Here is a 26,093-nt window from a genome sequence, read left to right as displayed (position 1 = left end):
GTACACATAATTGCAAAATACATGTTCTTTTCAAGTGTACAAGGAACACTCTCCAGGCTTTATCATATGCCAGGTCATAAAATAAGTCTCTAGATTTTTAAAAAAAATTTAAAAGATTTTATTTGTTTATGGGTGGGGGAGCACAAGTAGGGGCAGAGAGAGAGGTAGAATCAGAAGCCTGACATGGGGCTTGATCTCAGGACCTGGGGATCATGATCTGGGGATCATGACCTAAGCTGAAGACAGACACCCAAATGACTGAGCCACCCAGGTTTCCCTCAATAGATTTTTTAAAAATTGATGTTATTTGGGGTGCCTGGGTGGCTCAGTGGGTTAAGCCTCTGCCTTCGGCTCAGGTCACCATCCCAGGGTCCTGGGATCGAGCCCCACATCAGGCTTCTCTGCTCAATGGGGAGCCTGCTTCTCCCTCTCTCTCTCTGCCTGCCTCTATGCCTACTTGTGATCTCTATCTGTCGAATAAATAAATAAAATCTTTTTAAAAAATTGATGTTATTCAAAGTAAATAATTAAGTTATAAATCAAAGACAGAAAAAAGGAAATCCTCAAATATATGGAAATTACACAGCATAATTCTAAAATATTGAGTAAAAAATCACAGAGGAAATAAAATATTTTAAATTGAATGAAAACCATAGGTGTATATCCCTCATGACCATAGATTCAAAAATCTTTAAGAAACACTTAGCAAATTGAATCTAACAACATAAAAAATAATTATGTGTCATAAAAAACCCTTAAGAAACAGTAACCAAACTGAATCCAGCAACAAAAAATGATTATATGCCATGGACAAGTGGGATTTAATCCAGAAATGCAGGAATGCAAGGTTGGTTCAATATCTGAAACTCAATTAATACACCATATTAATAAAGGATAAAAACCAAATGATCATCTCAATAGATGTAGAAAAAGCATTTGACAGAATTCAACCCCCATTATTGATAAAATTATCAACAAATTAGGAATAGAAGGGAATTTCCTCAACTTGTTAAAAAGTGTCTGTGAATTTCCTCAACTTGTTAGAAGGTTTCTATGAAAAACCTACAGCTAACATGATACTTAGTGGTGATCTTTCTACCTCCAATCAGGAACAGGGAAAGATACCTGCTCTTGCTCCTCCCAGTCAATATTGAACCAGAGGTTCCAACTCATGCAATAAGGCAAGAGAAAGAAGTTAAAGGTATACAGATTAGAAAGGAAGAATTAAAAAGTTCTTATTCACAGATTATATATTCTTGTGTGTAAAAAAGTCCTAATGAAGGTACAAAAAGTAAATTAAAAAAAGAAAGACTACTAAAGCTAATAATTTTAGCCAACATCACAGATTAAAGAGATCACAGGATATGAGGTCAGTATACAAAAATTAATTGTATTTCTATGTGCTATAAATGAACATTCTAAAAACAAAATTGAGAAAATAATTATATGTCCAACAGTATCAAATAGAAGAGGGGCACTTGGGTAATGCAGTTAAGCATCCAACTCTTGATCTTAGCTCAGGTCTTTATCTCAGGGTCATGAGTTCAAGTCCTGTATTGGGCTCCACTCTGCATGGAGCCTACTTAAAAGAAGGAGAAGGAGAAATATATTAATACATTTAACCCCCAAACTGTGAGAATCATATGCCGAAAACTATAAAAGACTCCTGAGAGTTAAAGAAGATCCAAATAAATGGAGATATATTCCTTGATTATGTATTCAAAGATTTGACATTGTTAAGATAGGAAATTCCCCCAAATTGAGCTATATGTTCAGTACAACCCCTATAATATCCCAGCACTGTTTTTATTTCTATTTTTTGTCTTGAGTCTTTTTAAAATTTCTTTAATTCCAGTATAGTTAACATACAATGTTAGTTTCAAGTGTACAGTATAGCGATTCACCAATTCTGTATATTAGTCAGCGCTCAACAAGATGACTGTACTCTTTATCCCCTTCACCTATTTCACCCATCCCCCACCCACCTCCCCTCTGGTAACCATGTTTGTTCTTTTTTTTTTTCCCCCATATTTGTTATTTATAATTAAAAGTCTGTTTTTGGTTTATCTCTTTTTTTTTCTTTGCTAATTTTCTTAAATTCCATGTATGAGTGAAATCATATGGTATTTGTCTTTCTCTGACTAACTTATTTCACTTAACATTATACTCTGTAGCTTGTTGCCAATGGCAAGATTTCCCTTTTATGGCTGAATAAGATTTAATTGCATTATATATATGCCATACCTTCTTTATCCATTCATCTATCAGTGGGGGCTGTTTCCATAATTTGGCTATTGTAAATAACCAACATTTTTTAAAAATTTTTTAATTTAATTTAATTTTTTTTTAGTGTTATGCACCACACCCAGTGCTCCATGCAATATGTGCTCCCCACAATACCCACCAACATTTTTTTAGTTGACAAGCTAATTCTAAAATTATGTGAAAACATAAGGGATGTAGAATAACAAAAATGACTTTGAAAAAGAAGAAAGTTTGAGGACTTAACTCATTTTAAATACGTATTACATAGTAATTATGATATAGTGGTATTAGCCTAAAGACAGGCAGCTAAATCAATAGAACATAAAAAGAGAGTCTAGTAATAAATTTTTATATTTATAGTCAATTGGTCTTTGACAAAGTTGTCAAGGCAATTCAGTGGAGAAAGATGAACTTCTCAACAAATACGCCAAGATAATTTGATATCTATATACAAACCAATGAGCTTAACCCAATACCTCACACCACAGGGTGACGAAAGGAGGAAAAAATAAAGAAAAAAACACAAAACTTCTGTATGGATTCCAGACTTAAGAAAACATAGGACAAAATGTGGTGACTTTGGATAAGCAAAAATATGAAACTAAAAGCATGATGCATAAGAGGAAAAGTGTTGAGTTTGGACTTTTTTAAAATTTAAAAAAAAATTTGTTCTTCAAAGGGCAACATTAAAAAAAAGGAAAATACAAGCCAGAGACTGGGAGAAAATAACTATAAATCATATATCTGATAAAAGATTTGTATTCAGGGGGTGCCTGGGTGGCTCATTCGATTGACCATCTAACTCTTGGTCTCAGCTCAGATTGTGGTCTCCTGCTTGTGATATCAAGCCCTGTTTTGGGCTCTGTGCTCAATGCTCAGCGTGGACTCTACTTCAGATTCTTTTTCCGTCCCCCTCTGCCTCTCCCTGCTTTCTATCTCTCAAATAAATAAACAAATCTTTTTTTTTAAATTGTATTCAGAATACAAATAGCTTATAAATAATTTTTGCAACTCAATTATAAGAAAACAATCCAGTTTAAGATAGACAAAAGGTTTGAATAGACCTTCCACATAAGAAGATACATGCCTATCTGGTAAACACATGAAAAGATAATGATTTCTCATCAAAAACCACAAGAGCACGTCAGCAGTGGAAAAACACTACATCAAAACTAATAATGTACTGTATGGTGACTAACATAACATAATAAAATAATAATTAAAAAAGAAAAACATTTTTAAAGTGTTAGGAAACTGTCGACATAGAATTGTATATTTCATGAAATATCTTTCAGAAGTAGAAAGGAAATACTTTCAAAGAAAGAAAACTAAAATGCATGGGAATAGATATACTCTAAAACAATTTAGCAAGTAGCAAGTAACAAGAGATTTACTCCAAAAGAATTGTTTAAGGAAGTTCTTCAGACAGAGGGACATGATGACAAAAGGAAACTGGAAATATCAGGAATGAAAATAGAAGAATAGAAAATTCTTCTTTTGAGTGCTTTAGAATGCCTTTAATGATTGAAAGTAAAAAATACATTTTCTGATGGGGTTTTCAATGCATGTAATAGATGAGACATCTATTTATATAGCATAAAGAGGGAAGGTTAACAGGACTTAGCGGGGGGCAAGTTTTCTACATTCCAATTACAATGACAAAATACTGATTCTAAGTAGATTATGAAATGTTAAGTAACTTATTAATCCCCAAACCAGTGACTGGAAGAACTATAAAGAGCTAGTCAAATCACAATAAATTCATTAAGATAGAAAACTAAAAAATGTTCAAATAATCTGAGAGTAGAGAAGGAAAAAAAGAGGAACAGCAACAACAGAGAGCAGAAGGAATAGACAGAACACGAACAATAAAATGGTAGACCTTATTCCAGCCATAAAAATACTTACCTTAAATGCAAATGGAATAATGATACCCATCAGAAGACAGAAACTGTCAGGATGGATTAAAATTAGAATGATTTAATAATATGCTGTCTACAAGAAATCCACTGCAACTATAATGATGCAGATAACTTTAGAGTGAAAGGATGGAAAAAAATAAATGATGCAAAACTATTTAAGTGAAAGCTGGATTGGCTCTATTAATGTAAAAGAAAATTACCAGGGATAAAGGAAGCCATTACATAATGATAAAATGATTGATTTACCAAGAAGACATAACAACAGTAAAGGTATATGCATCTAACCAATAGAATTTACAAATACATGTAGGAAAAACTGACTGGACCAAAAGGCAAAAGAGACAAATCAACAAAGATTTATTTAACATTCCTCTCAGTAATAAACAGGCCCTTAACTATAGAGAACAAACTGATGATTACCAGAAGGGAGGTGGGGGGTGGGTTAAGTAGGTGATGGGGATTAAGGAGTGCACTTGTGATGAGCACAGGTGTTGTACAAAAGTGTTAAATTACTAGATTATACACCTAAAACTAATATTATGCTGTACATTAACTAGAATTTAGATAAAAACTTTAAAAAAGAAAAGAAAATACATTGCGCTGAATGAAAATACACTGTATCAAAAATTATGGAGTGCTGTGAAAGTACTGCTTAGAATTTAATTTGTAGCATTTAGTGCTTACATTAGAAAAAAGGAAAGGTCTTAAATATCTAAGCACTCACCTTAGAAAACTATAAAAAGAAGAGCAACATAAATCCAAATTAAGAAGAAGAAAGGAGGGGCACCTGGGTGGTTGAGTGGGTTAAACCTCTGCCTTCAGCTCAGGTCATGATCTCAGAGTCCTGGGATGAAGCCCTGCATCTGGCTCTCTGCTTAGCGGGGAGCCTGCTCCCCCCACCCACCCACCCCGACTTACCTGTGATCTGTCTCTCTGTCATATAAATAAATAAAATCTTTTAAAGAAAGAAGAAGGGACGCCTGGGTGGCTCAGCTGGTTAAGCAACTGCCTTCGGCTCAGGTCATGATCCTGGAGTCCCAGCATCAAGCCCCGCATCAGGCAGGGAGTCTGCTTCTCCCTCTGACCCTCCCACTTTTCATGCTCATTCTCTCTGTCACACTCTCTCTCTCTCTCTCAAATAAATAAATAAATAAATAAATTTTAAAAAAAGAAGAAGAAGAAAGGAAATAAAGGAAAACAATGAAATTGAAAGCTAAAAGTAAAAACAAAAAATTGAGACGATCAATGAAACTAAAGCTGTTTCTTTGAAAAGATTGATACAGTTGATAAACTTCTAGCAAAAGTGACAAATAAAAAGAGAAATAAGGTGCAAACTATCAGTATCAGAAATGAGATAGGGCATATTATTACAGTCTTCACAGACATCAAAAGGATAATAGAGCAGTGCTACAAACAACTCTAGACATATATTCAACAACTTAAATGAAATGGACCAATTCCTTGAAAACCACAAACTACATAAAGCCACTCAAGATGAAATCAGTAACTCAAAACTATTAAACATGTTGAATTCTTAGTTTATAACATTCCAAAAAATAAATGACTAGGCTTAGAAGTTTCCACTGATAAATTTAGCCAAACACTTAAGAAAGAAATAACACCAATTCTGTAACCTCTTTCCGAACATATAGGGAGGAAAACACTCCACAACTCATTTTATGAGGCAGCACTGCCTGATATGAAACCAAAGATGGCACAGAAAAAGAAAATTACAGACAAATATCCCTCATGAACATAGACACAAAAATGCTCAAGAAAACATTGGCAAGTTCAACACCGCAATATATAAAAGAATAATGCACCATGATCAAAAATTAGTTTCATCCTGGGAATGCAAGATTTGTTCAATTTTCAGAAATTGATCAATGTACTCTACTATATTAAGTCTATAGAAGAAACACATGATCACGTCAAATTGACACAGAAAAATCCCTTTAACACCCATCCACGATTAGAAACTCTTAGCAAGTAAAGTGTGTAAACCTGGAGATTCACAGACCTGTACCCCTGGGGCTAATAATACATTATATGTTTATTAAAAATTTTTTAAATATTAAAAAAAGAAAGAAACTCTCAACAAACTCAGAAGAGAAGGGAACTTCCTCAACTTCTCAACCTGTTAAAGGGGACCTATGAAAAAGTTACAGTTAACATTATTCTTAATGGGAAAATTAAATGCTTTCCCTCTAACTTCACGCAGAAGGCAAGAATGTCCACAGTCACTATTCAACATCATACTAGGAATCTTAATGCAGTAAGGAAAGAAAAAGAAATAAAAGGCAAAGAAAAAGAAGAACTAAAATTCTGTTTTAAATGACATCTACATAGAATCGTCTGTGTAGAAAATCTCAAAGAATCGATTTCTTAAATTCTTAGAATTAATGGATTTAGTGTTGCCAAAGAATACAAAAGATCAATCTTATTTCCATACTTTGGCAAAGTACAAAAACAATTTGAAAAATCAATTTACAATTGCTCCCCCAAAATGGAATATTTACATATAAATCTAACAAAACATGTATAGGACCTATATGCTAAACTTACAAAATGCTGATGAAATCAAGGAGGATTGGAAGATGCAAGTAAAAATGTCAATTCTCCCCCAAATTGTTCTATAATCTTAATGCCATCAACTATAATCAAAATGCCAGAAATTCTTTTGCAGCTGTAGACAATGTCATCTAAAATTTATATGGGAAGACAAAGAAACTAGAGTAGTTAAAACAATTTTGAAAAAGAATGAAGTTGGAAGAATCACACTATTTGGTTGTAAGGTCTTTCTATAAAGCTAAAATGAAGACAGTGTGGCATTCACACAAAGTTAGGTAGATAATCCATGGAACATAATACAGAGCCCCAAAAATATGTCCACACAAGTATGGTCAGTTGGGTTTTGACAAAGATGCAAAAGAAATTCAGTGAAGAAAGGATAGTCTTTCAACAGAGAGCATTGGTGTTCTAATGGACTTTCATAGTTTCTGTCATTTAAGATTTGGCTTCTTGATCATAGGACCAAACTAACTGCCAAAGTTTACATCCCTCTTGCCTTCTGGGTTTTGTGGATGTTTGAAAATGATATAACAAATCATTTCCAACCACAGTTCCTAACATCTGTGCTTCTCTTCGTGCCAAATAGGGGCTATCTCGACCTAACAACTTCCTGCCCTGTAGTAAAAAGAGCTTGCATATATGCTTTTTCTTTGCCCTTTCTGCCTCCTGACTGACCTTGTTTCTTCTCCCTGTGGCCCCTAGTGGCATGGCATGCCCACTTCTCTTAGGAATTGTAACTAATTATTCTTATTTCAATGTCATTGATCTCTCCTCACTCAGCCACCTCTATAAATTAAAATCTTATACAATCAAGATAATTGGAACAATCAGTCATATGTAAGAGAATAAAAGAACTTCAGCCTAAACTTCATACTTACACAAAAATTAACTGAAAATAGATCATGTATATAAATGTAAAACAATGGGGTATCTCAGTGGCTCAGTTGGTTAAGGGTCCAAATCCTGGTTTTGGCTCATGTCATGATCTCAGGGTTGTGAGATCGAGCCCTGCATTGGGCTCCAGGCTGAGCATGGAGCCTGCATAAGATTCTCTCTCTTTCTCACTCCCTTTGCAACACCTTCCAACTTACACATGCTCTCGCTCTCTCTCTCTCAAAAAAAAAAAGTACAACACAAGAATTTAAAACTTCCAGAGTAATAAAGAAAATCTTCATGACCTTGAGATATGCAATGAGTTATTATATATAGCACTAAAACCTTAATCTATGAAAGAAAATATTGATATATTAGACTTTATCATGCTTTAAAACTTTCATTCTCTGAAAGACATTGTTAAGAAATTGAAGATACACTGTAGACTGGGGGGAAATATTTCCTTTAATACTTTCTCTTTACCTTTGTTTTCTGCAATTTCACTGAGATCTGCCTAAGTGTGATGTCTTTGTTTTCCTTCTGTTTGGGGTTCACTGAGCTTTTGGAATTTACAGATTGATGTTTTTATCAGTCTGGGGAAAATCTTCAGCTGTTATCTTGCTGAATATTGCTTCTACTTTTTTCTCTCCCTTCTTTCCCTTTGTGAGACTCTAATTAGCTGTATGTTTGACTTTAGATGTAAGCCATGATCTTATCTGGACTCTCCATTCATACTTTTTTCTTCCTATACTTCAGATTGAGTATTTTTATTGAGCTACTTCAGATTCACTTATCCCATCTTCCACAGTGTTCAGACTGCTGTTAACTATCCTATGAGTTCTTATTTTCAGATATGATTTTTGTGTTTCCAGAATGTCCACCTTATTCTTTTTCATGGATTCCAACTCTTGCATGAATTTCTTCAATATTTCATTCCCCTTTGTCCATTTTTCCTCTATTTTATATTATTAATGAGTTGTTTTAACAGTCTACTACTTCAAATATTTGAATAATTCAGGAGTCTACTCCTATTATTTTTTTTCTTTTTATTGGCCCTTGCCTACTAACATTCCTGGTAATTCATTGTCTGCTGAACAATGGGAAGGCACCAAAGAGGTCCCCAGTGCTGTCCTTCCACCAGGGAAGACTCTGCCCTTCATTGGTAAGACAGAGCAAAGAACTAGTCACCTAAAGCCAATCACGGATTGAGCTGGCCAGGGCTGGGTCAAGCTTTAGTAACACTCAGTTTGCCTGTTGTGTGTCCCTGTTCCCTGGTCTTCCAGGCTTTGGACTGAGCAATTCACGGATCTCTGTCCTCTCCCCTAAGATTGTGGGAATTCAGTTCTTCCCTTGAGTTTTTTTAGCTTTGCCCTTTAGCTTTCATGAACAGCTTTAAGACCTGACAATATCTCAAGGGGAGACCTCTCCTTTACAGCAGGGCCCCTCACTTTAGTTGGGTTTGGTCTTCTACATACCATGCAATTCTGGGATGTTCCTTTGACCATTAAAAGTATTTGGCCCAGAATCCCAGATTGCCTTTATAACTCAGCATTTTCGAATTAAAAAAAAAAAAAAATTGGCCACATGTGGGAAGTTCCTCTTTGCAGATTCTCTAGTTTTCAATCTGTCACACTAGCCCCACACAACTCCCCCCTGCCCCCCACCCTGGTTTCTAATCCCCTCACCAGAGTACCCCCGTCTGTGTCCAATCCAGCTCTTTGCCTTGGTCCAAAATAAGCAAATATCCCAGGTACAAAAAATGGCCCAGAAAGGGCTCTTTCTTCTCTGGAATTTTAGCTCATCCAGTCCTTATTTTTTTCAAGGCCTAACATCTTTAAAAATATGATTTTTTTTTCAATTTACCCACTTTCTTTACCCATTTTTTTCTCGTTGCTTTAGGATCGTTAGCCTGCCAATACCTACTACTACATGTTACCAAGAAGTGGAAAAATGATTGCTGTACTTCATTTCTTTAGATGGAATTCTTTTTGTATGATATGGTTTTTTTTTACAATTTTATAAAGGGAAAAAAGGGAAAGAACAAGATCTCAGGGTAAGTGCCTTATTCAAGCTCACAGGTATTAAATGGCATAGCAGAAACAGAACCAGTCATCTGACAACAGAGCCTTACTTTCTACCTTCTTACATCAAGGTTACTGATTTTGGTCCAGCCATTCAACTAAGACTGCTTCAGTAGCCATCATCAGGGGTTTACAGAGGCCCTTAGGAAAGTACCTGGTTTTGTCTCTACGTTGAGTCAGCTGAGGGTGGGGGTCAGTAACCCTGCTGAGTTATATATTGGGTGGTGCTGACCCTGAAACTCTCTGCCTTCAAGATTAGGGCTTTAGAGAAAAAAAAAAAAAAAAAAAGATTAGGGCTTTAGGGTTTCACTATTTCCTTACCTCTTGCCAAAAATCATAAGCTAGATGCTCTCCGTAGGCGCTGACTTAGGAAATCTTGTTTACCACTATGTAAGCATGTAAGTCCTGTGACATCTCATCTCTAAGTCCTGTTTAACAGGCTCTGTAGGGTCTTCTCACAAAATCCAAGTTGAGAAACAGAATGGTTGCATGTTTGAAGTTAGAGTTCTAACTGTGTCTCTTAAGAAATTCTCACTCTTGGGGCACCTGGGTGGCTCAGCGGGTTAAGCCTCTGCCTTTGGCTCAGGGATCGAGCCCCCGCATCAGGCTGTCTGCTCGGCAGGGAGCCTGCTTCCTCCTCTCTCTCTGCCTGCTTCTCTGCTTAGTTGTGATCTCTGTCTGTCAAATAAATAAATGAAATCTTAAAAAAAAAAAAAAAATTCTTACTCTTTAGAGACTGAAGCAAGTGAAGTCTCTGCTTCTTCTTTCCAGTACCTGAATTTTATTTGCTATACAGTTGGATGTGCAAGCTGGATGGTGAGGCAGAGAAAGGAAAGGAGCTAAAAAATCAAATTTAGGGGGCTCCTGGTTGGCTCAGCGGGTTAAAGCCTCTGCCTTCGGCCCAGGTCATGATCCCAGGACCCTGGGATCAAGCCCCGCATCGGGCTCTCTGCTCAGTGCAGAGCCTGCTTCTCTCTCTCTCTCTCTCTCTCTCTCTCTGCCTGCCTCTGTGCCTACTTGTGTTCTCTTCCAAATAAATAAATAAGGTCTTAAAAAAAAAATCCAATTTAGCTAATTTCGCCCTCTGACTCTAATAACTTTTGTAATGGTTTGCCAGGGCAGTAGCTAAATTATGGCTTGGGTAAAATGCAAGTTTTATTATCTATGCTTGCTTTCTTTCCAGTTTAAGGATTGGCTTTATAGTTTGACCCATAGGGTATGGGTAAGAATATAATGTGATTTCTGTTACTTCTGTAGTTTTTAAATTTTGTTTATTGTTATCTGAACTTATAATAATATTGGCAATATGTATAAAAATTAAAATTACAAACCCCTTACCAGATACATGGTATGCAAATATTTCCTCCCATTTCAGGATGCCTTTTCACCCTGCTAATTATTTCCTTTGTTGTGCAGAAACTCAATAGTTTGATGTAGTCCCATTTGTTTATTTTTGTTTTTGTTGCCTGTGCTTTTGGTGTCATATCCATGAAACCACTGTAAAACCAATGTCGCTAAGTTCTTCTCCTAAGTATTCGTCTAAGAGTTTTATAGTTTCATGTCTTATACTTAAGTCCTTAATCCATTTTAAGTTGGTTTTTGTGTATGGTGTGAGGTAAGGGTTCAATTTCAATTTTTTGCATGTGAATAAGTGTTGGCCAGGATGTGAAGTAATTGGAACCCTTACTTGCTATTAGTAATAATCCAAAATAGTGTAGTCACTATGGAAAATAGTATGGAGGTTCCCCCCAAAATTAAAAATAAATTAAAAGAAATTCAAAAATAAAAATAAAGGAAATTAATTTAATTAATTTAAATAAAAAATTAAAAAATACCATATGATCCAGCAATCCCAGAACTTATTCTGGGATTTTATCCAAATATGGATATTCATCCAAATATTTGAAATTAGGATCTCAAAGAGATATTAGCACTCTCATGTTTGTTGAAGCACTATTCACAATAGCCAAGGGTTGGAAACAACCTAAGGGTTCATTGACAGATGAACAAATAAAATGTAGCATGTACATGCAATGGACTATTATTCAACCTTAAAAAAGAAGAAAATTCTGTAATATGCAAAAATATGGATGAACCTTGAGGATATTAGGCTAAGTGAAATAAGCCAGTCACAGAAAGACAAAAACTGCATGATTTCACTTATCTGAGGTATAGTTAATAGTAAAATTCACAGAATCAAAGAGTAGAATGGTGTTGCCAGGGTCTGGGGAAGGAGAAAATGAGGGTTATTAATCAATGGGCATAAAGTCTTAGTTAAGCAAGATGGATACAATCAGAGAGCTACTGTACAACATTGTATCTAGAGTCAACAATACTGTATTGCACATTCTTAAATGTGTTAAGAGAATAGATCACATGTTAAACGTTCTTACTACAATAAAATTTTTTAAAAATTAAAATTATAAAACATGTCATTGAGCTAAAAACGTGTAAAGGGGAGGGGGATACACACTTAGTAAGGAAAGAAAATATGGTATAGAAACCCATAATTTGTATAGTGAGGGAAGTGGGAAGAAGGAGGTAGAAAGAGCCTGGGCTAATGGGAAAGAAGCAACATCAAGAGACTTAGGAATGAAAACAGTTCTTAGGAACTAGATGAATGAAAACGAGCAAAATTTGGCCTTTCTGAATTAAGGGGAGAAATAATTCAGTGGAAGGTAAGCCTTTTTAAATAATAGGCAAGATTCAATTGCATAATATTGACATCAGATAGACTAATAATTTCCATTGGAGAGATACTGTATTTTCTTATCATATTGTAATTCGAGTTTTTCAACAAATACCTGTTGGGCATATGATATGTCAGACTCTGGGCTGGGTGCTGAGCATCTAGAAATGAAATCACACTATATGTCCAGAAGGACCTGGTGGACCAGAAGAAGATACAGTCAAATCAGTTGTGCATACAGTTAAGTACACCCGTGGGGACATATGGAGGGTAATAGTCACTCACTCTATAGGTAGGACTTAGTCAGCAGAAGGAAAAGGAGAAAGATGCTTGGCACCAGGGACAACATAAGTCAAAGCTTGGTAGAGGAAGGTGAGCTTGAGTTACTTTCATGCTTTAATATCTGAGTGCATCATAAATTAGTCTGTTTCTCAATTAGGTGTCAATTATTGATCACTGTTCAAGGATGAGACCAGCACTTAGTATCTGGAATTAAAAAAAAAAAAAGTGGAGCGTATTCCTTCCTTATGTGTAGGAATGGCTAACTGGTCAGAGATCCCGCGACTGAACAGAGCTGACTACTATCTCAGGGTTGTGGGCAGGAGTTTATTTTGGATTGTCTTTGTTACACAGGTGGGAGTGGGTTGCTGTCAGCGTTAGAAGTGGGTAGAAGAAGAATAAATGAAACAAGATGGGATTGGGAGGGAGACAAACAATAAGTGACTCTTAATCTCACAAAACAAACTGAGGGTTGCCGGGGGCAGGGGGTTTGGGAGAAGGGGGTGGGATTATGGACATTGGGGAGGGTATGTGATTTGGTGAGTGCTGTGAAGTGTGTAAACCTGGTGATTCACAGACCTGTACCCCTGGGGATAAAAATATATGTTTATCAAAAATAAAAAATTTAAAAAAAAAAAAAGAAGAAGAAGTCTGGTTGGTGTTCATTATAGAGACAGGGATGGGTCCTGCCAGTCGTAGCTGAGGAGTCAGTGAGTGGGTCAGCTGACTCAGAGTCTGCAGCTCCCCATAACTGACTGGTTCTAGAAGTAGCTTAACTGAAGCATGTTGTCACTGATTGATTAATCAGGCTGAAAATCACTTCTGATACTGATTGGTTACTCTAGCCACAGAACAGGTAGGCTTTTGCTAGGAGTGTGGCAATTTGATATATTCTTATTCTCCCCCTTTCTAGTCTTTTACTACCCTAAGCAGCAGGAGACACTATTGGGACTGTCCAGATGCTCTCCACTATTGTTGATCCTTTTTGAAGACAAGGTTTTACTAGTGGGTCTGATTTTTAATTTGCTTGTCGCTTGGCATGAATTCATCCTGTTTTTGTCTTCAAATCAGTTGTTGAAACATTTGTTAGGACAGTGCCTACATGGTCTACATGGCACTGTAGACTTAAGACTCTGGAAAAATAAATCAAGCTGTATGCTATATAAGTATAACAAAGTAATACAAGAAGGGAGTGGAGGACATTCTCATGGCACGATCTCAACTATTCCAGGTCGCATCATCAAAACAAGGCCCAGCAATTCCCTAAGTCTTCCTTAAGAGTTTGCCTCTTCTTTTTGCATGGATAGAAGTTGTTCTACCACCTCTGTGGTAATTGAGGTACAAAATGAAGTGTCAGCAATAGCACAGACTCTTCTGGGTTAGCAATAGAAAACCAAAGGTTATGCTAATTTCCATAGCTATTTGAGCAAAGGAGTTTTAATAGTAAACAATAGTTTGTTTACTATTTTCTATATTCGCCAAAGCGAGGGAGAAATTTTCAAGGATCACCGGAGTTGAGCAGCACCTGGGGATGGGATTGTTATCCTTAGGAATCTGTCCCATCAGCGTGGGAAGGGTTTTATCCCTTCAGACTCTTTATAAGAAAACACAGCCTGCCAGAGGGTATTGGAGGGTCATACACCTCATCTAACAGACTGATAGAACAATTAATTGGTCCCGGTCCTGGATTGGCAAAGAGCCTGACTCCCACCCAGAAAGAAAGAACCTGAACATTGCAATGGAAATGTGATTGGCTTTACTGGAGCCGGAGGTATTTTGTCTCTAGAGCTCATGATAAACAGTCACTATTACATCCTGTTAAATAACAAAATTCACCCAAATAAAACTGAAGATGTAATTGGCTTTATTCAACAATTCGTCATGGGGCAGCACCCCATCTAGCAAGTGGAGAGGCACTCTGAGGATTGGTACATAATGGAAGGTTGTTACAGACAGAAGGTAGGGACAAGAAAGTTATTAGCAAAAAGGAGAGGCTTGTTTTAGGCAAGGCTGCTTTCTAGGGGGAAAAGCAAGGTGTCTGATTGTGCAGATGATCTCATCTTTCCTAGGGGGGCTGGAGAGGACCCAAGGGCAGACTCAGGGCAGGGACTAAAAAATTCCCGCCTGACCAGTTAAGGCCACATTTCCGGGGGAGGTTGAAACTGCAATGAGGTTATGGCGTAAGCACCAGTGTGAGAACTTGGTCTAAATGACACCATTTGGAGGGACCTGTGTGTATATTTTGTGGGTTGTTCTTTTTTTTTTTTTTTAAACAATCTCGAGAAAATTGTTATCCCCCTCTCTGGGCACAGGGACATCTTTTTCATGTTTGTGTTGCATCATTATTGGTAACATCAGCTTGACATATCTTCATAGCATACTAGCTGCATAGGCAATCACTTAGAGAGGCAAATTTAAAAGTTAGGATGGTCATCAGCCCTTGGTACACCAGTAAAGGGAAAAAAAATATGATCAAAGGAGTAAAGACTAAAATTACACAAAGGAGAACAGGACAGTGGTTATAACAGAATCTTGTTCTGATGGTCTCCTCCGTCTAAGGATGCCCCATCAAGTAAATACTTCTGGGGCAGGGTGGGAGTGGGGGGGGAAAGTGGGGATAAACTCAATTTAAGATCCCCAGTGGCTGTGTGTCCAGTTCTACCCTCTTTCTAAAGCTCTTCGAAAATGTTCAGCCGATCCACTGTTTTCATTCTCTCCCATTATAAATATGCACCAACGACATCCTACTCGTTCACACAGACGGCTTTTCTGTGTAGAGCAGGTGCACGTTTGCACATGAGGGACTCTTGGAAAATATTGTCTGGAATGTATTCTTTCTGTTTGAACCACCGGACACCGTGGCCATGGCTAACCTAGAGGTTTGATGGGAGTTCTCGAGATGTTTGAATATTGGCTTCAGTTAACATGTCTTAAGTTTCTACAGAAATGTCTTTGAAAAGTGTCTTGCCACACAAAACAACTTGAACTTAGTTGAAAACAGCTCCTGGGATTATGGCAATCTAGCCAAGAGGCTTATTTGTCAGATACTGGATAGTTTTTCCTGGAAATCTCTCAGTTGCCTTCTTAACATAAAAATACAGATTGTTTGGGTAAGTGACTCCACTGTTCACTTTGTCACATGTGTATTTTATCAGTTTTGCACATTATAGCTGGCCCTTCTGTTGCATAACTTCCTGGAGAGTCTACAATAATTTCCAAGAGTTTATATAAGCCTTATGAGTTAATGACACCCTATTGAAAACCCAGGGATTTAAAACTGACTGATTTTCATTTTGGCTTTTTTTCTGAGGACTTTCTCAGGAGTGCAGCCATTTTCACTGGAATGCGCTGAAGGGAGTGGGCCGTGGGTTTTTAAGAACAATCTTTTGTCATGTGTACTATGAAGGCTTATTATAAGAGACATTTAAGCTACTTTAACTCATATATATCCTAGTCTTCCAAAAAATGTCCTTTAAACAGGCAGCCTAAAAAATTTAGGGTAATATATCCTATTACTGTGAGAAAATGTTAACTCCTTGTTTTCAAGGTTTAAAATTATATTTTTAAAAGTAATAATGTAGGAGATGATTAAATGCAGACTCCTATTGGTAAACTTCTGAGAAATACCAAAACTTCTGAAAAATAAAATAAAAAATAAAATAAGAAATAAAAAACCTCTGGGCTCCACCCCATGAAACCCTAGCCATGAGCTCTTGTTGAGTGTCTGTATTACAAAAAATTGATTTTAAATATGGTACCGGGGGTTTCTTTGAAAAAAAAAGAAAGCTGTTGTGAAATAAACTAGCAAGCATTTTAGATCTCCTACTTTTGAATTAATTACACTTGCTTCTGAAATGACAATGGATACTCATAAATATGGATTTCTGGCAAGTGTTCTTAAAAAGCCAAATTGTATTCAGAAGGTGCTTCAGCTTGGTGGATCAGGAAAATCCAATACAGAAAGTGAGCACCAGCATCTTTTTGAGGAAATGTTCAGACATGTCCCAAACTGGCCGCAACCTGTTTATTCAGCCTCATCTCCTCCAGCCTCTTCCCTCCCAACCCCACAAGACCTAAATTCCAGCCACGGGAACTGACAGTCATTCCCTGAACACACCTCCACTCTGTGCCTATGCTATTCTCCCGCCTCTGTTTTTAATGCCTCCACCTCCATTTCACTAACTCCTACACATCCTTCAACGTCTGGCAAAAAACGCCCTTGGTGGTTGTGGGAGCACTAAGTGAGGGTTAATTGCGCTGGTTCCCTGCACAAGCGGCTCTGGGTTGGTCGTCGCCCTCCTCACACTACAGTCAGACGGCTTACGGGAAGAGATCTTGCATCTTCCATGTCCACATCCCTTCCAAGAGCCAGCCCAGGGCCTGGCTTCTGTGATAGGAGCTTGGTCAATACTGGTTTACCGCACTGACTTCTCTCATCTCTACAGTTTGTCCTGTTCTTCCACTCCCTAAAAAGCCACAAAGATCATCAGAGTTACAGGCATTGTGGGTTATTTTTTAAAGTTGAACTTTTCCTTTCCCTGTCTGGGGAGCTAGCCAACAAAAGTCTTCCTGCACAGCTGATACCCCAAACCACTGGTGTCACTTTCTCCAGGAGACCACTCTAGGCCTCACTAGCTTACTGAAAGGGTCGCACTGCCGTCTGCCTCCCAGCTGGAGAGCCACTGCAGGTGGCACAGGGAAAGTCACCCTGAAGGTTCCACTCACTAGAGTAAATGCACTTCAAAGATCTCTCTAGAGTTGAATGATTGTATGAGATCAAAGAAGTTAAGTTTCATTATGGTAAACTTTTGCCTTTATCTTTCTTTGGATAAAACTCTCTTAGCACTTTTTTAAAAGTTAACGTAAGTATTTCTCAAATTACCTCAGTTTGTTAAAATGGCAGCTCCCTGACCCTCACACTCGGCATACTCTGAGCTAGGAGGTTTGGAGTGGGACTTAGGAATCTGAATGGTAGGAAGCATCCAGGCAGTTCTGGCATGAATAATCATAGGACACTACATTTGGAGAAATACAAATAAGGGTGAGAACAGTGAAGAGGTGGAGGGATCACACGCCCAGAATATTTACTAAGCACTTACGGCCTAAACCAGCCCCAGGGCCAGTTTGTAGAAGAGATGCAGAGATGAACAAGTCAAACTCCCTTCCCCTGGGCAGAGTGTAGTCAGATACCCTAGGAGGATGGCAAGCTCATTTGGTCAAAGTATCCTGGCATTGGGGGCCATCTGCCTTCTGCTCAGGTCATGGTCTCAGGGTCTTGGGATCGAGCCCTGCATCAGGCTCTCTGCTCAGCAGGGAGCCTGCTTCTGCCTCCCTGCTGTGCATGCTCTCTCTCATGCTCACTCTTTCTGTCAAATAAATAAATAAAATCTTTTTTTTTTTTAAGTATTCTGGCATTCATAAGTTATCAGAGCAGGCTGTTGGGTATGGTCTGATCAAATCCCAGAAATGTTCTGGTCTTAGATAGACATTTCTTAAGTTCATGCAGGACCAAAAAAAAAAAAAAGAAGAAGAAGAAGAAGAAAGAGAGAAAGAAAAGAAAAAAAGGGGGGCACTATGTTTTTACAATGGCCAAAGACGTCAGACAAGCTATTCTTTGTGTCATCTTTCTCTGAGAAAAGGCTGGGATTTAGAGATTCATCAGCTGAGGGGACTTTGAACTGGAGTGAAACCTCATCATCTTTTTGTTGTGGATGTCCACGAAATGTGTTTCCAGTTAATCAATGAAGGATTCTTAAAAAGATTTATTTGTGTATTTGAAAGAGAGAGAGGGAGACTCAGCAGGAGGAAAGGCCGCAGAAAGGGAGAGAATCTCAAACAGACTCCCCGCTGAGCACAGAGCTCAATGCAGGGCTCAATCTCATGACCCTGACATCATGACCTGAGCCGAAGTCAAGAGTCAGACCCTTAACTAACTAAGCCACCCAGTCGCCCCCATCTGAAGGATTTTAACCTTGATTATCTGGCACTCTCAGCAGGGAATCCCGAAATAAGTCTCTAAGAGACCGAAGTTGGCCTGTGGCTCCCAAATTGCAATTTAGCTATTAGGAATTTTTATCACTGATACCCTAAAAGTTCACAGAGAGTTGACAGTCCCACATTTCATTATGACCGTTAGTTAGAAATTCTGCTTTATTCAATCCATATATAATTATAGTGCTTTATCACTTATGGTTTCATATTTGCCTCTGGTTTCCCGGTAGACTGTGTCTTAAGGACAAAAGAATCTTAAACGTGTTATTTTCTGATATCTAGGACAAACACAAGGGGGATATTTAAAACATACACTGCTTAAAATTAATTAGAAGTTTAAAGTGTTCCTTATCCTGAAGTCAAAGTTGGAAGCTCCTACAACGAGAAAGCTGCTGATGAAAAAGTGCTGAAAATGAATGAGAAGTGTCTTTGGAGAGGGTTGTCTTGGCCACTGATGTAGTTGCATGTGTTTGCAGAAAAGCATAGTGTTCGTAGCAAAAGGATTGTGCAACTATACATTCTATGCTTTTTTCTATGAGAAGAGATAAATTGCTAAAAGCCACACCAATGGCAAGGATTTGTTCAAGAAAGTAAATCTTAGGTCTGTTCTCATGAAGCCTGAGGTATAGAGTCAACTAGTCCATATATATGGCATATTAATGACAACAGGTCATATGGTTACTCCTGAATCCTTAAGAAAATCTTTAATTACATCTGGTATCTTCAACTCACTAAGCCAGAGATAACATAATATATGTTTTAAAACATCATAAAGGAGTAGAATGTATTACCTTCCTCAACTAGTTTATCCTAATTCATAGATGTGATCATTTTTTTATCACTCTCTTTATCTATTAGTCCTTGGGCAAATATGGAAATGAGCACAAAATGATGACTTCCTGCAAATCATTTTGTTTACACATGAGATAAATATGCCAAAGATTAATAGTAAATATTATTAAGATCCCTTACAAAGAAGACATTATACTTAGTGGCTCAGAGAAGGATTCATATCCTGTGTATCCACATTTTTCAGCTGTGCACTGTATCCGGTGACTAGTTCTCACAAGGCCACTTCCTGTCCTGTCAGATTAGGTCCACCCCGGGTTAAGAGAAGTGACTGATTCTTTAGGCAGGCCAACCTGGGGGTAGAGACAACCCCAACAACAGACTGGACCTAGAGTCCTAGATCCTGAAGAAGATGACCTTTCTAAACTGACTGGAAGTGAGTTTTCAGCTCTCTGGACTCAGGGCTTGTCCCGTTCTGGGAAGAAAGTCATTGCTTTTTGTTTTGACAAGAAAAAATTATAAGAAGATAAGATACCTCGGGTGAGGGTGAGGAGCTGATCCTTTTATACATTTAGTTAAATTTTTATTTCTTAACTATCTCTAAAAAGTGTTGAGAATACAGATGTAAATTAGACATGATTCTGCCCTCATGTGACTTATAATCTAAACTAATAGCAAGACAAACCTAAATAAAGAACAATATATCTTATAAGAATCTGATTTCTGTTCGAAAGATAGTGGGAGCCAAGAAAGGAATGAACAATTTTGTGTAGAGAGACATGAAAGTCTTCTTTATTTTTATTTTTATTTTTTATTTTTAAGTAATCTCTACACCCAGCTTGGGGCTCTAACTCACAACCCGGAGATCAAGAGTCACATGCTGTATGGACTGAGCCAGCCAGGTCCCCTGGACATGAAGGATTTCTTAGTGGTGACTATTGAACTGAGCCTTAAAAGAGAAGTAGGGGGTTATGAAGTGGGGGAGGCAGAGAAGAGGTCATTTTAGGCAAAGACCAGGCCAAGCAAAAGCCAAGAGCTATACAGTTGTAACCTGTTTGGGGAACAGCACGCAGCCCACCGTGCCCACAGCTCAAGGCGGTGGAGTGCGCTGGAGGAAAGGTGAGGCTCCAGGCCGTGTCTGGGTCATGAAAGCTTGCGCATCTTTCAAGGAAGGGACAGACAGGAGACCGCGTTGAGGCGCAACCAACAGAACTGGGCGATGGCTGAGATACAGAGGGTGCTGAACCAAGCTGGATAGTGGCGCTACTTATCTGAGGCTGTGCCTTGTCACCTCTGACCTGCTGTGACATCTCTACGTCACCGGGTACACTTGCTGCTACCCAGCGTTCCCAGGCTCTCCCTTGTTCTCCCTAGACCAGCTCAGCCTTCAGACCTGCCAGGGCCTGCAGGACAAGCTCATGAAGAGGAACAGGGAAGGAACAAGGGAAAGATCTGTCCAGGGCTTGAAAGAACTGACAGGATGGGGCCAGACTTCACTCACACAGTGAAATCCACTGACGCCCAGTACCGGATTAAGATGTGAAGCCCAGGGGCCATTCAGAATCAGAGGAGACAGCAATTTTGTAACTGCAGCTTATTTGGCACCCACAGGCTCAGTGCCAGAATTTACTATCCCGCTACCACATTTCCACTGGGAAATGTATTTCTTATTCTGGTGGAAACGTGAGATCTTTCAAACAGCTGATTTTCCCTCAAAAATCAAGCAAAATGAAGCTTTAACAAATGGAACTTGGTCTTCCTTTTCAGCTCTTTAATTTGATTTTCATGGTAGTGTTTTGAAGAGCAAAGCAAATGCAGAGAGTTGATTGTTTTCTTAACCTGGTGAGAAAAAAAAAACTGGCAAAGCACGGTAAAGGGTTAGCAGGTGAAGAGGAAAGCCTTATCATAAATGAGGACTATCAGCCCATGATCTGTGAGCCAAGACACACTAAATAAGCAAGGCCAGCACCACCCAGCATTTTGTAAATGGCAGATAAGTGTGCTTTCAACCCAATCCTCGACTTTTTTTTCTAAAAACACCCGAGACGCCTGGTTAGACTAAGAAAGGTATAAGATTTTGTTTTCCAGGGTCTTGGGCTCTGCATTGGGAACTCTAAAATGAGAGTAGAAAAAGCTCAGAGAGCAGACAACTCCAGTGAGAACAAATGGTCACAGGCATCATATCAGCAGTGAATAGATTGCCTTTGATGTGCGAGTCAGGAAGTAGTTTGTCCTCTCAGATGTGTGGGCCAGCTTCCCTCCTGGAGGCCTGGGATTGCAAAATCCTTGCCTGGCATTTAGGATGTCACCTGCCAGAGTCTACCTCTCTCAGATGTTCACCAACAAATGAATTCCTCTAAATCTTGTCAGGGAGCTTTCCTCCCCAGCCAATGGTTGAGGTGAACGCTTGGCCTATTTAAATGGTAGCCCTTTGACATTTTGATTGTCTCTATCCAACCTTGGAAGAAAATTTTAAGAGAGATTTCACCATACAGTCAGTAGGCCATCAACTGTAGACCTAGAAAATAGTTAAATTCGGAGTAAGCAAATGTAAGATTTCAGCCACTTCGGTGAACACTGGCTTATTTACCTAACACTCTAGAACATGCAGGAGAAAGAATTAACATGACCGAATGCTTGCTAGGTGCCAAACACTTTGTTCACAAGCAGTACATGAGAATAAAGAAACTCCCAGAGTAATGGCTTTTTACCCCGTTACAGTTATGTAATCACTTAATCTTTGCCACAACTTATGAACATGATCTTATTATCTTTAATTTACAGATGAGAAAGTTGAGGCTTAGAGCGATCAAAGGGACCCATGTTAGGAAATGGACACAAGCATATGAACCAAGATCTGTCAGTTCCCAAAAGCTTACCTGCTTTTTGTGTCACAAGGGAGGCTACAACAGCAAAGACATTTACTAAAGCTTGTTTCAAAAGCTTCTTTGGCAATGCAAGCAACTTTGAGAGCTTGACAGACCAATTACACAATCCCCTTCCTCTTTTGGATCCAGCCCAGGGAAGAACAGAGTAAGCCCGCCACCTGAAGGCAGCTCAGCAGGCAAGAGCCAGGAGCCAGGGCCACTGTAGGCAGGGAGCTGAGGACAGGGAGTCCTAGGCCGGTGGCTCACGTCTGCCCTCAGCCAGCTCCCTGACAGGCTTTGCATGTGAGCCTGCAAAGAAGAGGAAAGAAAGGGATGAATCTGTAGCAGCCAAACCCAAGAAGAGCGGGTCTTCATCTTTGTAGAAACAGAAACGAGGGGAGGGAGGCACTGTCCTGTCATTTTCTCCCTCCCCTCCCCCACCACCACTAAAACACTGAGGTGCAGGGTTGGCGTTCAAGGTCCATTTGGGCATGACTCGCAAAGACAGTTTCTATCCATTGGACTGTTTTGAATACAGAAAAGTCAGGCTGAGAGGTTCTGGTAGCATATAAATTAAAGATATGGAGGTATCTCATTGAAATTCTGAAGATGTACTGATCCTACCCTAGATTTCTCTCATCAAAAGAGTTTCTCTTGTAGTGCTGCTGCTGACTTATTAATAATGATCACGCTTATATTTGATTATTTATCTAATCAGGATTCACCTTCAGTTTAAGCTCATTAGTCTGCTGTTAGAGAGATGCTCTAAGTGTACTTGATGGTGGGATTACATCCAAGTGAGAAGGAGAACGTATTCAGGCGTTAATGGTCAGAAGCTGAGACAATACCCCGCCAGCCATGGCACCCTCAAGGGGAGCGTGTGTGCTGTCTGCCAACCAAACAGAAAGGGCACATGTTTCCAAGAGCGGAGGAAGGGCTGAACGTTATAATTAAATACACTCAGTAACAGAGAAACAAAAACGGCAAGCGTTCTAATTATTTCAAAAACCGAAAGAATAATGCCCATTCTTCATATGCACGATGTTGGGGAAGCTTTTCTAATGGACCTTCATTGAAACATCTAAGTTATGTTCAGGATGCTGGTTGCTCGGCGTGCCCCAGCCTGGCTCCCAGGGACTTGCACTTAACCTGTTCGCTTCCCCTTATTCATAGGTCTTCCGAAGTGGTTGTAATATCATCCAGCCTAGCAATATCTCTCCTGGGTCTTGGGGAGCAGGTAACTAAAGCATCTCGTTCTTACCTGTTGGGAAGTGGCCAGGTTTAGCTGCTGGGAAGAAGTCCTCTTCCCGAAGCTGTCTTGCCCCACAAACTGGAAATGCCACTTTTTGCTGGACTAGGAAACCTCCAGCTACCACAGCGCCACCCTGGAAGAGGGCCGTGAAGCGCAGAGCGGTGCAGTTAACCAAGGCCAGTGTGTTCCCCTCCTCAGAAAGGCTGCGGCTCAGACTTGGCAGGGTAACGGGCTAAATTATTTATCCAGTCGGATAAGAGAGAAAGCTGCTAAGAGCTTCCTGAGTTGATAGCCTCACGCCCTGGATCCACACAGGAAACAGGCTGGGCTCCGTCAGCAAAGGGGGGAAAAATAAATAATAAAAATTTTATAAAAGAGCCTTCCTCCAAAGTCCTCTGCCATCACCACTCTCACTTACTACCAGTATCTGTTCAATGAACTGTATCATCTGAAAATAGAAGAGGCACCGGGCATTTGGGTTTGGAGCCTTTCTTTGACCCCCAACCTGAAATTTGTCAAAGGATGGCCCTTCCCTAACGGGGAAAAGTCCCCGCAACTTAGGAGAGGAAGAGACAGGTTTACATCGATGAGGAACAGAAAGGACGCCCCCTACTGGCAGGTCAGTGAAATCGCTGGCAAGGATCATCTGAAAGACAGATGTCCAGAGTCAAGCTGCCCTGGCAAGCAAACATGAAACAACCCCTAATGGGGTTTTTCATGGTGTGAACTAGAGTTGGATGTTGTAGAACATAAAGCCTGCAGTGGATCAGTTTCATGCATAAGCACAAACAGAACACTCTAAGAAAAGGTGATATTCAACTTGGCTATGGAGCACAGAACAGACATCACTATTGCTTAGAAATTACCTGAGAAGGAGCACCAGGCAAGACAGAAAAGTCGAAGGCCTGTAATGTGTGATACAAATTGTAGGTGGAAGGGGGAGCGAGTCACAGGGAAATTGAAGTTCTCAGTCATCTCATTTCCGTGTACTGTTCTCTGTAGGTGGAATTGGCTGTGTAGGTCGAGACAAAGGCCAGGTTCGAAAGTGCCTTGATGTGGTGGAGATCTATAACCCTGATGGGGACTTCTGGAGAGAGGGCCCACCTATGCCAAGTCCCCTGCTCTCCCTCCGAACCAATTCCACCAATGCAGGAGCCGTGGATGGGAAGCTCTATGTCTGCGGGGGATTCCACGGAGCAGGTATTGATCCCATTGCAAATGCTTGATAACCTCCCTCGGCATTGACTTTAACCTCTCCCCTTAATTGACACGGCCACCAAAGAATAATCCTGAGAGCAGGGTGAGCCCTGGCAAAAGCCCGGCCTTCAGAGCCAAGGTCTGAACTTGGCTTTTCACATCAGCAAAAGAGGGCTACTACCTTCACAGGCTACTGTTCGGGTGAAATGAGATCTAGTTTATAATGCGTCTGCCATAGAGCAGACACTCAGTAACTCTTAGCTGAGTACGAGAACAGAGTTGGGAAAAGCAAGTCAAATCCTCATTGCAGGGCTGACGCTTGAAGAACACGTGGAAGTGGATCGCGACCGGAAGTGCTGGGTTTTATTGCTGTCCTTGTTGACCAAGAGAGCCGGCCCTCAGAGGACGTGCTTCTCCCTTCTCCACTGCTCCCACTTCAAATAAATTGCTTGAAAGCATTTCTAAAGTAATGCCTAATGCATGTATTTATTACCACACTTAGTTCCCACCTATCAAATTGTACCATCTTTGCAATATACAGTATGGATTTATCATTTTTAACGTAACGGGGACATTTTTAAATACGCACAAAGCTAATAAGCAACTTCCTGCAAAGCTTGATTGGTTGCATCAGTAAATAAGGCAGAGTGCAGTTATATTAAAATGACTAACTGTTCAATTCTAACCTCGCTAATAGAAGCACTAGGCCAGTACATAGCCATGAAAAGCATGCCTTGAGAGCACTTCAAACTTCGGAAGGGTGCCAGATTCAAATAAAGCTGACATTGCAACAAGGCCAAGTCTTTAATAAGCCCACCTTCATTTTTAATGTACATCGTTATATGGAAGTTAAAGAATGAGGTTATCATTAAGAACTAAAAGAGACAGGAGATAAATGAACCAAATACAATGAGTGGGACTTATTTGGCTCTTGATCTGGACAAATTTTTGCATAAAAAGATATTTTTCAGATAGTCTGGAAAATTTTAACATGGACTAGAATATTAGAGGATAGTAGTGAATTGTTCATTGTTAGGTTATGATAATAGTGACATTGTGGTTTGTATAAAGGAAAAAGGAAAAAGAAGAATGTGAACAATTAGAGATCATTTAAAAGTATTCATGGGTGACAAGGATATGCTGTCTGAAACTCACTTTAATCTACTCCAGCAAATACTTTTTTAAAAAAGTCAATGGAGTGAGGGGGGCAAGAGCAGATTTTATGGCATCGGTAAGATGTCGATAATTGTTAAAGTTGGCTAATGGATGCATCAGCACATCATTTCACTACTTCTGTGTATGCTTGAACATTCCCAT

The 26,093-nt window shown here is 39.3% G+C and overlaps 2 protein-coding genes across 3 annotated transcripts in view; one reads left to right on the top strand and one right to left on the bottom strand.

Moving 5' to 3' along the window:
• MGLL (monoglyceride lipase) overlaps positions 1-23,660 on the bottom strand; it is a 225,908-nt gene extending 202,248 nt beyond the window's left edge. Inside the window, exon 1 of the mRNA XM_059390453.1 lies at positions 23,589-23,660. The gene's annotated coding sequence lies outside the window, so the exon portion shown is untranslated. The remainder of the gene's footprint in view (positions 1-23,588) is intronic.
• Positions 1-26,093, top strand: part of KBTBD12 (kelch repeat and BTB domain containing 12) — a 73,455-nt gene that overhangs the window by 22,775 nt on the left and 24,587 nt on the right. Inside the window, exon 6 of one of the 2 annotated variants that reach the window (XM_059390449.1) lies at positions 24,582-24,779. In XM_059390449.1, coding sequence (XP_059246432.1) covers positions 24,582-24,779 — 198 coding nt within the window. Of the gene's footprint in view, positions 1-9,530; positions 10,555-24,581; positions 24,780-26,093 lie in introns of those variants that run through there. The other variant, XM_059390450.1, reaches the window with a different exon arrangement.

Source organism: Mustela nigripes, chromosome 2 (assembly GCF_022355385.1).
Source record: "Mustela nigripes isolate SB6536 chromosome 2, MUSNIG.SB6536, whole genome shotgun sequence".
NCBI lineage: Eukaryota > Metazoa > Chordata > Mammalia > Carnivora > Mustelidae > Mustela > Mustela nigripes.
The sequence above is the reverse complement of the archived record's forward strand: the minus strand, read 5'-3'. Positions and strand labels throughout refer to the sequence as shown.